Source organism: Tachypleus tridentatus, chromosome 8, assembly GCF_004210375.1.
Source record: "Tachypleus tridentatus isolate NWPU-2018 chromosome 8, ASM421037v1, whole genome shotgun sequence".
NCBI classification, from domain to species: Eukaryota; Metazoa; Arthropoda; class Merostomata; order Xiphosura; family Limulidae; genus Tachypleus; species Tachypleus tridentatus.
This window is the reverse complement of record NC_134832.1, coordinates 33,649,577-33,668,036: the sequence shown is the minus strand read 5'-3', so window position 1 is coordinate 33,668,036 and position 18,460 is coordinate 33,649,577. Positions and strand designations below refer to the sequence as shown.

At 32.4% G+C, this 18,460-nt stretch overlaps 1 protein-coding gene across 14 annotated transcripts in view; it reads left to right on the top strand.

The window, feature by feature from the left end:
- LOC143222130 (disco-interacting protein 2-like) overlaps window positions 1–18,460 on the top strand; it is a 159,711-nt gene that overhangs the window by 86,896 nt on the left and 54,355 nt on the right. For 10 of the 14 annotated variants that reach the window (XM_076448138.1, XM_076448143.1, XM_076448133.1 and 7 more), the window contains 8 exons: window positions 3,421–3,459; window positions 4,059–4,182; window positions 6,250–6,341; window positions 8,061–8,171; window positions 11,687–11,810; window positions 15,200–15,303; window positions 17,769–17,871; window positions 18,384–18,448. In XM_076448138.1, the coding sequence (XP_076304253.1) occupies window positions 3,421–3,459; window positions 4,059–4,182; window positions 6,250–6,341; window positions 8,061–8,171; window positions 11,687–11,810; window positions 15,200–15,303; window positions 17,769–17,871; window positions 18,384–18,448 (762 nt within the window). The remainder of the gene's footprint in view (window positions 1–3,420; window positions 3,460–4,058; window positions 4,183–6,249; window positions 6,342–8,060; window positions 8,172–11,686; window positions 11,811–15,199; window positions 15,304–17,768; window positions 17,872–18,383; window positions 18,449–18,460) is intronic. The other 4 variants (XM_076448144.1, XM_076448140.1, XM_076448132.1 and 1 more) reach the window with 1 other exon arrangement.

The window sequence follows — 18,460 nt, the reverse complement described above, 5'->3', positions numbered from 1 at the left end:
ACAAACCTTCTCTGCACCTTCGCTGTTTGCAACTGTCTTTACTGTATTTTTTGAAACTTCTCTTCTTACCAAAGCATCCCACTTGGGGATGTGTTTTCTTTCCTCAGTTGGCCTTACTTTTTCAAAACAGACGATCTGCCATTGCTCCTTATGGCCTTCGCATCCAGGTGCAATTGGATGAATTGGGTCTGTCCTTGGAAAACATTGCAGAATCCACTGTCAGCCCCCAAATGTGACCTTTCTTTAAGTCATCTGAAAAAGGCAGATACTTCAGATTGGAAGTACCGTCTTTTATTTAATGAACATCTTTCAAACAATCATTTCATTCCAATTTATACAGATGGTTCCAATACAGGTAATTCAGTGGGCTCTGCCATGGTTTGCTGCAGTTTGGTGGTTGCGTGCAGAATCCCCTCTACAGCTTCTGTGTTCACTGCTGAACTGTATGCCATATCTCTTGCCCTGGATCATATTGAAGCTGAGCAGTACTCCCACTGCACTATTTATACTGACTCTCTTAGTTCTCTGCTGGCCTTGGAATCACTTCACGTTGGCTCACACCCTGTTCTTGCTGATATTCAAAACCGACTGGCCCATTTCTCATTAACATCTACTTTTATCCAGTTTTTCTGGATACCAGGCCACGTTGATATTTGTGGGAATGCGCTTGCAGACATGGGAGCTAAATCTATCTGCTCTGGCACTATCACCACTGTGCCTATTCCGTACATGGGCTATGGTCCTGTATTCAAGGCTTGGCTCCGTGCCAGCTGGCAGTCCACTTGGAGTGAGCAACGTGACAAGCATTTTCAATTAAAACCCTATATTGGGCTTTGGCCGTCTAGCTTCCATAAGGTTCGGAAGGAGGAAGTTGTTCTTACTAGACTACGCATTGGTCAAAGTATTTTATCTCATCGCTTTCTTTTATCTGGAACTGATGCACCAGTGTGTAGTTTGTGTAACACTCATATCACTGTAAGCCACATTCTACTTTCCTACCATCGTTACGACTCTCAACGACGGCACTATTTTAAACATGTTATGTCCCAGGGTTTGTCTGTAAAATTGGACAGTGTTATTGGTGATGGTGACACTGTCCACCTTGATAAAGTTTTTAGTTTTTTAATGGCCATTAATCTTTTTAACCTCATTTAAGTGTTTAATATTTATTCATTACATTTTTTTAATTGTGGTTCCCTTTTCAGTCTTAATCTCTCTAGTTCAATTTGACATTGTAAAATGGCCAGAACATTAAATAACTCGACACCAGGACTGGAAAGGCCAACTTCAGGTGACTAATGCTGCTGTTTGAACTACCCGTTAGTTGTCCTGGCGAGTTGTTATTACACTTTTGCTGCATGTCTTTTAACACTTTTCTTACTTTACCTTTTGGTAGTGGCCAGAATGACACATAACCCAGAACCAGGACTGGAAAGACCAACTTCAGGTGACTGACAGTGGTTCTTGTACTTACCTGTTAGTCTTCCTGGCGGGTTATGATAATTACCATTCTGCTACAGAAAGCCCTTTACAACTTTGTAGACTGGATGTCAACATTGGTTTTATGCCATTTTCTATTTTTAATTGCTGTTTTGTTTATACCTTTATTTCCTTTTACGAATTTTACTACATTTACTTTACTTTTACCTTTTTACCGGACATTTGGCTAATCATTATTACGATTTTGCTATATGTCTTTTAACACTTTTCTTATTTTACCTTTTGATAATGGCTGTTATGACAACATAACCCGGAACCAGGACTGGAAAGGCCAACTTCAGGTGACTGACGGTGGTTCTTGTACTTACCTGTTAGTCTTCCTGGCGGGTTATGATCATTACCATTATGTTAGAGAAAGTCCTTTACAACTTCTTTTACTCTGCTTTCTCTCTCAACATTGTAGATTAGGTGTCAACATTGATTTTATGCTTTTTCTGTTTTTCAATGATGTTTTGTTTTACCTTCATTTCTTTTTATGTATTTTACTACATTTAATTTATTTTTACATTTTTACTGGACATTTGACACAGATAGCCTAGCTGCTTTGTGCCATAAAACACTAAATCAATCAATCAATGAATTTTTTTGTTTAGGCATTTTTGTTCTTTTAACAACCATATTATGTTTAGTTCTGAATGTCCTTTGATACATTACCACTTTACTAAAAATTCTCTACTTTTTCACCTTCTGTGTGACTTATTGGACAAATGTTGGATCAGATAGTCTGGAATCTCTTACAAGAATAATTCAAATTATTCAACACATGTCTCAGTGTTTTCACCGCTGAAGACCTGTGATTAATCTGTATCATCTCTATCATTTCTTGGGATTTCCCATTTCAAAGTAGAAGATACCAGGATGTTATGAAACTTACTTCAATATAGACATTCAGTGATGAAGGTTCATATTCTAGATGCTTTATCTTCGTATCCTGATTTGTTTGGCATACTGCCCTTTCCTACTCTTTTCCATCAGGATGTAGTTTATCAGTTCACTGCCACTTCAGTTGTTCTTGCTTTGGTTCCATAAGTTTTCTGTTGAGTAGTGAAGACTTTAACCAGTTATCTACATACATTTAACAATTCTTCCGTTGAGTTCTGGATTCTGCTCAGGCTTTACTTGTTCTCACCAGTTAATGTTGTTGTGATACATGCACATTACCTTTCATGTCCTGGAGTTCAACATCTAATGATATGGTTGTATTTTATTGTTATGCTCTTTAATTCCACCCTCCATCTCAGTCTAGGTTTTCTGTCTTACAGAGGTAAGCCTATCTGATTTGAGTTTGATAATTTTAGAATTAAAATGAATTTTAATTGGGTAGTTGCATCTGAAAGACCATTACATCCACCTCTCCACAACTGAGACATACATTTCTAAACATCACAAGTCTGACATCTGGCAGGAAAAACATATCTGTTTAGTTTTCCTGATGCCAGATGTTGAACTTTGGGACAGTAAAAATAAATATCTAGATCACAACAACATTAGGTAACAAGAACAAGTCACATGTAAGGTTGAGAAGTAGAGAACTTTGAAAATGTTAACACTTTCAGTGCATTATGTCATAGACATTCAAATCCAAAGTCATGTGGCTGTTGACAGAATGAGAAAAGCTCAACAAGAAAAGATTTGAGTATTTCAGAGTTAAGAATATCCTTGAAATTATTTTTACAATTCTAAAAACAAAATTTGGTATTATTAGCTTCCTTGGATGTACCTATCTTGTTAATTTATTATTTAACTCTTGTAACTTATAATAATAAGTTGACAAAGAATGAATTATGAGGATAATAAAGTGATTTCTTTTTCAAAGGCACTCGAAGGAGAGAGACCAATGTTCTGTTGAAACATGTAGCATTATAAGTCATTGTTTGCTAACTTATTATTATATTAGCATAATGTGCTTCTTTATTATAGTACCTTTTGCTTCAAAACATGGACAGGACTGCCTCTTTGGTGAGCTAACATGTTTATCCATTTCATCATTCTTTTAAAAGATAGTTTTTCACTGAATTTCATGAATAATATGTAAGCCTTATGTGCAGGCTTTAATTTCAATATATCAGCTTCCTGTTTGTCAGTCTAATCTGAAACTCATGGTTCTTATATTTATTGTATCAGAGGAAAATGAATATTTATATAAAATTTAGTCACTACCAAAGAAATGGATTTTTAAATATTTTATACAGTACAGTATAATTTGAATTACAAAACTTATACCTTGAGAAATGTAATTTACTTTTTACAATACTGTCAAACAGAGGTTAAGACTGATAGATGGTGTATCCCCACCACAATGTAGGTTCTACTTCTTCAGTCACCTCCAAAATCTAGGGTATATTTTATATCCCACATTATAACCTGTACGCTGAATTAGTGCAGTGTTTTTGATTTTTGTTTGGACTTTATTTTTTTGTATAACAAATTATATATGTATATATCAGGATAACATTTAAATATTGGAATTGTTTTATTACAGAAATATTACTTGAATGTATATTACATTTTTTTCTTCTTTAAAATATAATTAAAATCTATAATATGTAACTTTACAGGTACCTTCAGGTCTTCCCATGACCTTAGAAGAAGCTGTCCAGAGGTACGGGACTGTAACTTCCAAAGCTCCAGTAATAACAGTTTTAGATACAAATGGTAAAATAGGAAACTCTCTAACATATGGTAAGTAAATGGTAACTACCTTCAAACAGAGTTTTTTAATGTCTGTTTTGAAAGCCCATGAAAAGAAGAGACTTTTTTTACTTTTAAGTGTTATGATACTAGAGAGACTTACACTTTTTTTGTTTTTAAATATCACAGTACCATCTGTATACGTATTTCATTATTTTTAAATGTCACAGGACTAATACGTTTAATTTGAAATGATGTTGTAAAAATGATTATTCTCATCCATTCACCCCAGTCCCATCAAACATGTTTGCCCTTTCAGCTCTGAGGCCATTACAAAGTGACAGTCAGTCCCACTATTCATTGGTAAAGAAGTATTCCAAGATTTGGTGGCAGGTGGTATTGACCAGTTGCCTTCTGTCTGGTCTTTCACTGTTAAGGACAGCTAGCCCAAATAGCTCTCTTGTAGCTTTGCACGAAATTCATAGCAAACCGAACCTTATCCATTCAACATTACTACACTAAAGGTTTATTATTAAGTGCTCATGATTGTTTCTGTTATAACTCAGAGAACTATATAGTAGTTTTTTATTAAATTATCACATATGGTAAGTAAATGGTAACTACCTTCAAACAGATTTTTTTAATGTCTGTTTTGAAAGCCCATGAAAAGAAGACTTTTTTTACTTTTAAGTGTTATGGTACTTGAGATACTTACACTTTTTTGTTTTTAAATATCACAGTACTATCTGTATACATATTTCATTATTTTTAAATGTCACAGGACTAATACGTTTAATTTGAAATGATGTTGTAAAAATGATTATTCTCATCCATTCACCCCAGTCCCATCAAACATGTTTGCCCTTTCAGCTCTGAGGCCATTACAAAGTGACAGTCAGTCCCACTATTCATTGGTAAAGAAGTATTCCAAGATTTGGTGGCAGGTGGTATTGACCAGTTGCCTTCTGTCTAGTCTTTCACTGTTAAGTTAAGGACAGCTAGCCCAAATAGCTCTCTTGTAGCTTTGCACGAAATTCATAGCAAACCAAACCTTATCCATTCAACATTACCACACTAAAGGTTTATTATTAAGTGCTCATGATTGTTTCTGTTATAACTCAGAGAACTATATAGTAGTTTTTTATTAAATTATCACTTGTGAAAATTCTGACCTTGTATATGTTACAGTATTTAGAATGCCGATAGTTGGCTAAATGTCATATCACAACATCCATCCAAAACATTATGAAAACAGGCAGTTGTGATGATGAATATAGTGTTTACAACATTCTAAGAATTGATAGTTGTATTGTTAAACACAATGTTGACAATATTCTCAGAAGTAGTAGTTATGTTGTTAAATATAATGTTGACAGTATTCTCAGAACTAGTAGTTATATTGTTAAATACAATGTTGACAATATTCTCAGAACTAGTAGTTGTGTTGTTAAACACTTTGTTGACAGTATTCTCAGAATTAGTAGTTGTGTTGTTAAATACTTTGTTGACAGTATTCTCAGAATTAGTAGTTGTATTGTTAAATACTTTGTTTTCAACATTCTCAAAACTGTTAGTTGTATTGTTAAATACTTTGTTGACAGTATTCTCAGAATTAGTAGTTGTATTGTTAAATACTTTGTTTTCAACATTCTCAGAACTGTTAGTTGTATTGTTAAGTACTTTGTTGTCAACATTCTCAGAACTAGTAATTTACTTGTAAATTACAGTGTGATGATACAAGTAAACTAATTCTGGTATTTTAATGTTTGTGAATTTTATAAATATTATAAAATGAATTTTTTTTTGTTATTAAGTAAATTAAATTTTTGGTTACTTTGGAAATACATATGGTTTTTGAGGAAAATATTTTGTCTACATGGATAAAAAGAAAGTTAATAAATAAATTATTTACTGACATTTAAATTTATATCTATTATCAAATTAATTTTATATAAAGTTTTATTTTGAAATATACTTTTCCCCTTAAAAAGAGGTACTTTTGTTTTTTCTTGCATCACCTTTTTAACTTAATGTTGTCAATTATTGTTTTTCTTTTTTTCTTTTATCCTAAAAATTATTAAAATTAATCTTTCATTCTCTTTTTTATATGCTTGTAAGGAAAATTGTTAAGTCGTTCACAGAAAATAGCTTATAACATTCTGAACAAAGCAGGATCAAAAGGAGAAATTGGAATAAAACCTGGAGATAGAGTGAGTTTTTATGGAGTATCATTATTTTTACATTTTTACCAATTTTATGTGCTTATGGCAATATGACAAAAGGGGTTATATGTTGAGACACTCCTCATCATTGTACAGGAAATTACAACCTATTTTATTTCAATGATTTATGTTTCTAATGATGAGAAAAGGTGGCTAACATATGGCTCTAAGAAAGGGGGAAAATTTTGCCAATGCTAACAACTGGAAACTTCTTTTAAAGCTAGTACTTGGACTTATTTGAGCTGTTTTGTCAGTTTTTTATGTTGACAAATAGATATTTTTTATTTTGCAAAACAGGATCACTTCACCCAACTGAGTACCTTTACTTTTTTTTTTTGAGAATTTCACCTCTAACTGTGAGCATTTGTTTTAACAAGTACTACAATCATCCAAATAATAAACTATGCAGTTTTATTGAAATGGCTATATTTGACACAGTTAAGGCTAAACATCATTCTTTTCAAGTGGAAATGTTGCATGTTATTATGGAATGTGTCATTGTTATTACGTAGCAGAAAGGATGTAGAAGGCACTTAAAGCAGATTTTAAACACATTTCTTCAGTGAATGGTGAGGCACTGAACACATTTGCTGAAGTGAAACTGTTTTCCAAGCAGACAGTGATTGTATTCTTGTCAATGTTACAAACAATATTTTTGTAAATACATGCTGAAATGGGTGTTCTAGAAGCTTCATAGTGCTCATTCTGGAAGCTTGAACAGAAATTTGAAACCTACTGTGGTGAAAGAATATCATATATTGTACAAGTCTTTTGAAATTCTGTTTTATTGTTTTTTTGGGTTGGTGTGCTTTAAAAACCCTGCTTATGTATGTACGAAGATTTTTTTATTGTTCATCATCAGCCATATTATGGGACAAAATGAAATAGGTGTTTCCAAATGTTTGAGAAATTCTCAAACATTGCAGTTCACAATAATGTTCTCTAGTAGGATTAAAATGACAACTCAAGGTATGAGCTAATGCTTATTTCATTTGAAGCTGCTTAAGTTTGATGTTTTCAATATGGATGTAACATTTTAATAGTCTTAAAAGGTTAAATTAAAAAATTATATTTGGATCTGTGGAAGTTCTAAAAATTAGAAGGATGCTCTGAAACATCAGAAAATTCAAACAGTGATGAATAAAGAGTTTTTTCTTTCTGACAAATGATAATTTACCAGAGAAAAACCAAAAAAACTGTGAATCTAAGCCTAATTGTAGGGTTATATAGCCAACTACTAGTATAAGTAGGCCCAGTTGTAAAGTCATTGGTAAAAAACATTGTTTGTGTATTAACATATCATAAGACAATAATTATTTCTTAAAACTTCCAGTTTATTGTTAGCCTTTAAATTGTGAAATATAATAATTATCAGTGTAACAAAGTGTGCCTTCACTTTACTTGGTAAGGTAAAAATATGTGTTTTAAGGTAGTGTTCACCACCATTAGATAGTCATCCCATTTTAAACAAATGAATCATGTGCCATCATAGAATTATTTGGTATGAGGTATTTTATTTTATTTGTTAAGTGCAGATAGTCCTTATGTAGCTTTGCGTGAAATTCAGAAACAAAGAAACTTATTTGTTAAGTACTACATTTATACAAAAATCTTAATGTTTTAAACATAAGAAGTTATTTCATTGTTGAAAAAGAACTGATCAAGATATTTCACTTATATTTGTTTTTTAATTATATTTGTTGGCAGGTAGCACTTGTGTACCCAAACAATGACCCAGTTTCTTTCATGTGTGCATTCTATGGTTGTTTAACTGTGGGCGTAGTACCAGTTCCAGTTGATGTTCCCCTTACGAAGAGGGTAAGTATTTATGATATATAATGTTGATAATTCAATGTTTTCACAGATTATAAAATAAGCTTTATAACTTAAGAAAAGAGAGAGTATGGAAGAAGAAATAGTGAAACTCTTTATTTAACTCTTTAAAGGTGTGATATATTATAAATTTGAATGATATAATTACAGTGGTACCTCAGTTCTCGAACTTAATCCATTTCAGAAGGCTGTTCGAAAACTGATTTGTTCAAAAAATGAATCAATTTTCCCATAAGAAATACTCTAAATAAAATTAATCCATTTCAGATTTCCAAAAATTTGGCATTATGAAGCATTTTAAGTAAAAATATTTCTTATTTATACCTGTATAATAATACTTACATGCATAAAGTCAACCATAAAAACTATAAACAATAAAAAAACAATAAATGAAAATTTAACTGCACTTTACATGTGCTGAGGAGAACTGATGGCATAAGTGAAAGGTGGTGAGGAATGTGGAGAGTAGGAGGGTTATTATTGTTTGGAAGGGGAGTCACCTTCCATAAAAACGTCACTTAACTCTCCTTTTGGAGTTCTGTCTCTTTACACTGCTACAACCTGCTTGAGACTCACTGGACCAATTTCTTGCTGAAAACTTCTCGAATGAGGTTTGTTTTTGCCTGCATTTTAAAATGTTTCTGAAGTAAGACATGGCATTGTCATTGAAAACGTTTATGCTGCGGTTTGCTACAGCTTTGTTAGGGTGAAATTTTTCCACAAAACTTTGTAACTCTCCCCATTTTCCACACATTTCCTTGATTAGTGAACAAGGAACATCCTTCCATCTGAAGACACTTCCTCAGTTGCCTTCTGTTGCTGCTCCTTCTGAAGGTCTTGGAGTTCTTCCGTGGTGAGCTCAATGTTGTAGTCTTCCACTAACTCCTCCACATCATCACCACTCACATTCAAGCCTAGTGAGACAGTATCCTCGACAACAGGCTCAGCCTCATAGCCTTCAAAGTCTCTATCTGCTACTGAGTCTGGCCACAATTTCTTCCAGGCTGAGTTCATGGTCCTCAAAGACACTTCCCTCCAGGCTTTGTCTATGATCCTCAAGCAATGGAGGATATTAAAGTGATTTTTCCAGAACTCTCTGAGGGTTAACTCTGTGTCAGAGGTCACTTCAAAGCACCTTTGAAACAGTGCTTTGGTGTAGAGCTTCTTAAAGTTCGATATGACCTGCTGGTCCATGGGCTGAATGAGAGGAGTCATGTTAGGGGGCAAGAGCTTCACCATAATGAAACTGTACTCCTCCACCAGCCAGTCCTCCAAGCCTTGTTGGTGAGCAGGTGCATTGTCCATCACAAGAAGGGCCTTGAGTGGCAACTGTTTTTCTGTGAGGTAATTCTTCATACTAGAGGCAAACACTTCATGGACCCACTCCATAAAAAACTGCCTGGTTACCCATGCTTTACTATTAGCCCTCCACATGGCATTTAGTTTACTTTTCAGGACATTATTTTTCTTAAAAACCCTCGGGTTCTCATAATGGTACACAAGCAAAGGCTTAAGTTTTAAGTCCCCACTTGCATTACTACATAACAATAGAGTTAGCCTGTCCTTCATTGGCTTGTGTCCCAGCAGTGACTTCTCCTCCTTGGTGATGTAGGTCCTCTTTGGCATTTTCTTCCAAAAGAGGCCTGTCTCATCACAGTTGAACACTTGTTGGGGAATAAAACCCTCAGTTTCTACATAGTCCTTAAATTCCCTAACAAATTTATCAGCAGCATCTTTGTTAGAACTGGCACCCTCCCCATGTCTCACCACACTATGTATGCCACTTCCTAAATATTTCAAACCACCCTCTACTAGTGTTAAAGGCATCACTTGTATCAGCACTTATTCCAGGTTTTTTTTTCAGGAGGTCAGCATGCAACTGCTTTGCTTTCTCACAAATGATGGTCTCAGAAATGCTATCACAGCTAACTGTTTTTCGTTTACCCAAATCAACAACAGTTATCCTAACTCTTTCCTTGTTTGTGATCTTTGTTTTGTAAGCACTGTCACTCCTTTTGCAACATCAGCTCCTTTGACCTCTTTATTTTTCAGTATGGTGCATACCAAACTGTGTAGTAAGGTCAAACATACAAACACCACTCTCATACTTCACTATGAGATCTTTTTTCACCTCTATTGTGGCTCTAACAACTTTTCTTTTTGGTTTCATTATTCTTCTTTGACCCCATGGTGGCTTATTTAATCAGAATATTTAGAAAAACAACAAAAAACAAACAAAAAGAAAAATGAGAACGTTCACAGTAGATTTTAGTGGGGATATGGACTGAGTGACAGGTGCAGGTAAAATGTTTTGGGCAAGCTTGGTGTGGTCTGAAAATGATCAAAGAGTCATTCGGGTCATCAGTCGGGTTATTTTGGGGGCTTGGGCCATGACAACTTGGTTTGGGAACCGAGTTTTACATTCGACAAACAAAACATTTTTTTCTCAAACAATATGTTCAAAAATCGAATTGTTCGAGAAGGGAGTCATTCAAGAACCGAGGTCACCACTGTATTGTATATTCTGGCCCCTGGAATGCTAAAATTACTCATATGGTGATATGTTGTTTTTGATTACAACTCTGTTTCTACTTTTGTTTCTGCTTTCCATAAAATAGTTATATAACAAATTTCTTTATCATGTAACAGTATAAGGGTTAAATTTTGATCCAGGGTACCCATGATTGGTGTAAGATTTCAAGATTAGAAAAGATGATGAAATATTTGAATATGTCATCTTTCAGTCAAGTTTTAGCACTTACTCAAATAAAAACTACATCAACTTAGTTTTAAAGTGAGAAATGTGAATTCATGTTTGTGTATTATTATTATTAAAGATATTAATGGAAGAGAGAAGATTACAGATAATGTTGTTTGAACAGCTTTTGTAACACCTTCAGTTGTTAATGCTAATGTGTTGCTATTTGTTTTCAATGTTGAGTTGTAACACAAGAAAGGCTGCAGTCATAGCTCAAGGATAAAGTTTTATTAACAGTTGATAGTTGTCTCTAACTTTCAAACAGAAGGAATTGGTCATTTGAATACTGTCTTAAGAACACTTATGGTTTCTGAAAAAACTAAAACTAAGATTTCCACCCATTTTCATACAGCAATTCTGTACAAATTAATAACCCACAGGCAAATTTTGAAATAATTATGGTGTTGGTATGCTAAAAAGTAATTATTCTAGACTGGATAACATATTGGTAAGTTGTTCCAAAAACCTTTACAGAGAGAATAATCAGAGTACTGAAATTGTGTTTTCTTATTTTAGAGGATTGTGTTTATTGTTAGTATTAAAAAAAAAAATTTTAGTGCACCAAACTATGCTACATTTAATCAAGAAAATTAATCTTTTAATATTATTTTTTATATATGATTTAATAACTGCATAGTCACTCAATAACCTCTAGCATGGAAACAAACTAACAGGGTTGAACCAATAGGTGGGTTTAAATTAGGTAATTTAGAAAGTTTTAACTATTTGTTGTTTCTTCCAGGATGCTGATTCACAACAAATAGGGTTTTTACTGGGTAATTGTGGAATTAATTATGCTCTCACTTCTGAAGCTTGTTACAAAGGATTACCCAAGACTGCTACTGGAGAGATTCATATATTCAAAGGTAAGGGTGTTTTTTAAATACATGTAAACTATTAAAGTAAACTTACAGTTTAAATGTCTAACAGAGATGCTGGTATGCAGAATATAATCCATGATTATATTTGTCTATTTGAGATTTTCAGGTAAATAAGAAGGTATTAAGTTATATTTTAAGTGATAATGCATAATTTGTTAATTTTTAAAATGTACTTCTTGTTGTGATATATTGCCTAATATTACACTCAAATAAAAAAATACATATGTGCGTATAGTCCAAAATTTTCTCATTGAACACTGGCTAACACCATAGGACTGATTAACATTGTAGATTTGTCATATGGAGAAATTTGTAACATTAATTAATAGTTTTGCTATACCAGTTGTAAAGTTGCATCACAGCTGGCTTAAGAAATACATTAAAAGTAAAGACTAATCAAATCCAGTACAAATGAAGCATGTTTTTACCTATGCCATTAAAATAACATACCTTACAGGTACTTGGAATAAGGTTAATCTTTCTCCCTAGGGGGATAAGCACAGCCCAGTGGTTAATGTATCAGACTGTATAGCTGTATTTCTGTGGCTCATGCCCCCTTACCAACAACAACAACAAAAGCTTTTCACTTTGAAGCCATGATTTTATTTTAAAAAATAGGGAGTAAGGGGTCAAACCAAACTTTATGGTCTGACCCAAGAGATGGCAGTGCATGGTGTTGACTAGTTGCTTTCCCTATAGTCTATTACTTGAAAATTAGAAACAGCTAGGGAAGATAGTGTCTGTCTAGCTATGCACAAAAATCAAACAAATGTACAAAAGATAGGTTTTAGCAATTACAATAATTTGACAAGTAGTATGTTGAATCTGACATGAAACTTACCATAAGACCAAGCTGAAATTCATTCTAAAACCTTTACAGTTATAAAATGTTAAATCTCTTTATAAATATTTGTAAAACTTTCAAAATGTTTGAACTAAGGAGTTAAAGTTGTGCATTTGGTTATTGTCAAAAGCCTGCAACAGTTTTGTTCTTTAGTTATGTATTTCTGCTAACAAACATGATACCCAAACATTTACAAAGGTATTTCTGGTGTATTTTTAATAAATACTATAGATCCTTAACTGTTAGGCTTCTTGTCTGTAAGATGACTTCATACTTCTGGGGTTTGTCAGCCTTGACTTTCAGAGGCATGCATACAAGACAACCTCACATTTGGGTTCGTTTCTATTCATGAATGTACATATTTAATGTTTTACCAAGACATTCCCTCGAAAGAATTGAAAACAATAGTAACAATAATTTTATTTATACAAAGTATTGAGCACAATTTACTTTAAAATGAAAATTATTTTATAGCAATGAATAATAGATGTATCTTATGGTGGTGGGAAGTTTGGGTTTCTTTTCTTTTTTTTGTCAATTTCTGACCATTTAATAATAGATAGACTTTGTCAGTTGGAAGTTTGGGTTTCATTTGTTACCAATTTCTGACTATTTAATAATAGATAGACTTTGTCAGTTGGAAGTTTGGGTTTCATTTGTTACCAATTTCTGACCATTTAATAATAGATAGACTTTGTCAGTTGGAAGTTTGGGTTTCATTTGTTACCAATTTCTGACCATTTAATAATAGACAGACTATGACAGCGGGAAGTTTGAGTTTCTTTTTTTGCCAGTCTCTGGCCATTTAATAATGGATAAGACTTTATGGCAGCTGGAAGTTGTGTGTGTGTTTTTTTTTTTTTACCAATTTCTGGTCATATAATAACATATAGATTTTATGGCAGTTGGAAGTTTGGGTTCCTTTTTTGGTAGTCTCTTACTATTTAACCCTATCGCAATGGGTTGGGGGTAAAATACCACGTCATCTTATTTGTTGATTTGTATTCAGAATTTTATTGAACTCCATAAGTTTGGTATAAAACTGTACATTATAAATTAAATTTTCATACCATACATTATTTAGTTTCTTATTTTAAAAGTAAATATAAACAAAGACACCTAAACATTGATTCTTGTGTGTCAAGTGCTATGTCGATTGCAGCACTGGTTCAGATTAGATGTTTATGATGTCAAAATACAAAGTATATAGTTTTATATGTATTAGTAACTCTAGTTACAAATATTGACAAGCTAGAATACCAAACAAAAACCTTTTATCTTTTCTATTTGCTGAGCTATCACTATACTTAGTGAATTCAACATAGTGACCCCCATCATACCTCCTATGATTTCTGGAAACAGTCCCTTATATTCACTTCTACATGTGATATACAAATAACCAATAACAAGCTCAGAATTTTCACTTAGTGATTTTTTCAACCATTTTGAAATATAACTGCACCCTTTTTTATTGTGAGACAAACATTCATGCTGTTGAGTCTTTAGCCTGTTTGAGATTTTCTATTTGTATTTGTACAGCTTATTTATAAAATATGATAAATTATAATAAAATATATTGTATTGATGAAGTAAGTTTTGATTTCTTGGTTGTTCAAGTGTATATGTAAAACCTAAAACAAATTATTTTGTTTCCCAACCACCATGAGCGAGATTTCTTCAGGTTTAGCAAGCTACGACAAGCAGCAACCAAGTAAGAAGGTTGTAATGAAAAGGGATAATTTTTTGCTTTATTTAATAATAGGTAGGCTCTATGGTAACTGAAAGTTTGAGTTTCTTTTGTTACAAGTCTCTGACCATTTAATAATAAACTTTCTAGCATCTGAAAGTTTGAGTTTCTTTTGTTACAAGTCTCCGACCATTTAATAATAAACTTTCTAGCATCTGAAAGTTTGAGTTTCTTTTGTTACCAGTCTCTGATCATTTAATAATAGATAGGCTTTATGGCATCTGAAATTTTTTGCCAATTTCTGACCATTTAGTAATAGACTGACTTTATGGCAGCTGGAAGCTTGGGTTTCTTTTTGCCCAAACTGTGACCATTTTCTCTGTCATCGAGATCCATTTCTACAGTACAGTTGTTGTGTGCTTCAACATATTGTATAAAATTTGACTTAAATGTCAAAATATATACTTTTCCATTTCATGTTCTTGCTAGTTTGAGACATGAAAACATTAATACAACATAATTTCAACTATTACATCAGTATAAATAGTTTTTAATGACCTACCCTTTCCAAGACAGCTAAGCACTTATTCTTAAATGATTGACCTATGTTGTAAGATGACTCCCCCAATTAAATGATAAAATTTTCCTAAAAGAAGAGCATTTTATAGATAAGATTCTACAAGTTATTAAAGTTCTGAACATATTGTCAGATCCTTTATAATACTAGTCATAAAAATGAGGACATACCAAACTTCTTGTATGATTTAAACAACTTTATTTTAGTAATCAATTACATAGATAGAGCTAGTGATATGCATAATATTTTATCTGTGTGATTAACAGGTTGGCCAAAACTTCACTGGTTTATCACTGAAAATCTTGGCAGGCCACCTAAAGATTGGACACCACCTCCTAGGTTAACGGAAGAAGCAGTTGGGTACATAGAGGTACGTAAAAATATCTTTTCAAAAACATTAACTTCTGAGTTAACTCAGGTGGAGTGCAGCAAAGAAACTTTAACGGTTATATTAAACTATAACTTAGTGGAGAAAAACATAAACCCCCTCCAAACAAGTTTATAAACTTGCTATGCATGTGGGGTTATGAATAAAATGTACGTTGTTTTGTTGTTTGAGGGATTATTTGTTCCAAGCTTTCAAATCTTGTGCTTTAGTCTTCATTAGGCATAATTTGGGTAGTGTAGGCCCAACTAAACTGTTATCATTGTAGAGAAAATTTAATAGATGACAATTACCATGGTCTAGTTGAATTTTCTAAAGTATAACACAAAATACTTTCAGATTAGTGAAATTTTCAGAAATTAAGTATTGAGATATTGTTTTTGTTGTTAAATATGTGTTTGTGTACTTTCTCTTGAACTTCCTATTCAAGATATTTCATGATTTTGAAAGTTGAGTATATAGTTGTTTTTTTAGTATGTTGGCTACCATATTTCTACTATCTATTTGGAAATTAGACTTTCAAATATGAAAAGGTTAGTTTATTTTTACCATGTTTTTTGGTTGTTTTAAGGTTCTCTTGGCCTACATAAGAATGTTTCTAAGAGAAGGGTAAAATTTGAAAACAGTTTTATGTTTTCACAGCATTTGATTCTGATGATAAGATGGTCATTTAATTTTTTCTTTGAATATGGAAGGTGGAAAAATATTGTTGACAACAGACTTAACTATGTCCTTGATTAATTTGTTTTTATAAATATTTTGAAAGCAAACAATAAATTTGATTTTTGTTTCCAGGTTTGTTTGTTTTTAAAGATACATTACTGGCTTTATTGGTTAGTGTATGTATATTTTTGAGTTACTTGAATTGACTGGTTTGATTTTTGACTTTGTTGACATGTATATTTTTTTGGTTTATATGAGTACTGTTTGAGCTTTGGTTACCTGCTCATCAGGAATGGTAGAGTTTAGTCTTAGTTTCAAAGTGAACTACATAGCTTGGGCTATGCAGATGATGAAGGAAATTGTGAAGGTTGTCCAGAAGAAAGAACTACAAAAAGGAAGTACCTTCCATATCTGTTTCATAGCAGTGGCTTTCTTTTTTTTTTTTAATGATGATATAACTGTTTCTTCCAGCATTTGAATGTATGATGGATGGAAAGGGGAAGAGAGAGGATACAATATGAGTGTTGTCAAACATTCTGTACCATTTGTTCTTCCATTGGAAATATTTAATTTCAAACATGTCTAGGGTTAGGTTAAAAAGAAAGTGACATCAAAGCTGTTATTCATTGATTTTCTGTTATTGATTTGTAATGAGTTATTTGTGAGTTCCTCTTTTCCTTGGTTCACTTGTTAATGTTGAAAATTTCTTTCACAGTAACATACTATCAGAACTAATATGTAACTCACTGACACACCAGTAATTATAAAATTACAGGCTGTGTTATAAATAAGCATAATATTCTCTTAGCTAAAATGTATTAATTACTCATAATTAACATGATTATTTTTCATAACATGCAAAGTTTTTTAATTATTATACAGTGGAGTCCTTGTTACAATGCAAGCTGCTATAACATAGATAAGGCAGATCCCTCATAGATCCCAAAATTCTGGATGTAGCTAAAAGTTAATTAATCACTGTGAATTTAGAGTGTTTAATCAAGATTTTTTAGTAGCCATTCAGTTATGATAATTTACTAACTAACCAATGAAATATTCCTATCTTAATTAATTAAGCAGTTTAACCAATGAAATTTGGTTATTCTAATTTTTATTGTCCCTTAGCCTCCTGTAAGTAAGGAACTCAAACAATTTCACAACATCAGTACTTGTATGATTTCAATAATCTTGGTGTCATGTTGGCTAATAACATCAATTTCTACATGATTGCCGAATGGGATGTGAGTGAATTTACATGGCATTTGGACAGGATGTATGCATCAAGAGGGTAACTCATAACATTGTCCAATGACAATTCCAACTACTGTATTACATTGGGGCTCCACCTTGTACCTAAATATTTGTTGCACAGACATACCCAATTCAAAGCAATTTTAAATTTTATGTCTGTTAGAATGCTTGTATTAAGGTAGGTAACAAAACATTATTATTACAGATATTCATTGATTATCTTCCATTTAATTAACTAGTACTCCTATTCACAAATATATTCCTTTAAGTTTGTTTTATTGAAGGTTTAAAGTGATTTTAACATTGACTTCAGGTTTATAGATGTTAAATGTTGATAAACTATTTTTATGTCCAGTTTGACTGTACTAAAATTTGAATTATTTATTTAGATTAATATTATGAAAGTTTTTACTTTAAGCCATTTTTAGATGCATTAATTGGCATTATTATTTGATAAAACATTTCTGAACAAAGAAAAAACCAAGCTTTCTTCTAATGGGTTTAGAGTGTACTGTTTTTATTGTGTTGTTTTCCAGTATACTGTTGATAAAGATTACTCCATGAAAGGTGTCACAGTAACCAGATCAGCTCTTGTAAATCACTGTCGAGCTTTAACTGCAGCATGTAATTATACTGAAGGTATGTGAAAAAAAACAACGAAAAACAGCATACTTTTATTATAGTGGAAAGTTATTTAAGTTTATTAAAGTGTTTCAGTGTGGTCTGTTGAAATTGTTGGTAAGGGAAATTACAAAAAATTTCTAACTTTATTAATAAATATTTCTATAAGTTCCTTCACCAACTTGAGTTGCAACAGCTAGGGAGGATATGACTTGTTATTTGGTCTTGTTTGTTGGTTCTGCCACTCTAAGTTAATCCATATTGCACAATTTCTTATTACCATGAAATGATAAAGTATTTCTAATTTTATCAATAAATGTATCTGTGAGTTTCTTGAATGGGCATTTAATGATTTTGTAAAATAATATTTATTGATATGCATGCTGAAATGTTCACTCCAAAGGTTTAATCACTTAATTTCAAATTGTTAATCTATAACTAGCTAATCTATTTTAATTATTTATTAAGGTGCTGATGACATATTTTTTATAAATTTGTTTTTTTAAATGGTATTTTCCTGTTTCTTATAGGAGAAGTAATGGTGTGTGTTTTAGACTTTAAAAAAGAAGTTGGTTTGTGGCATAGTATTCTCACTGTAAGTACTTGA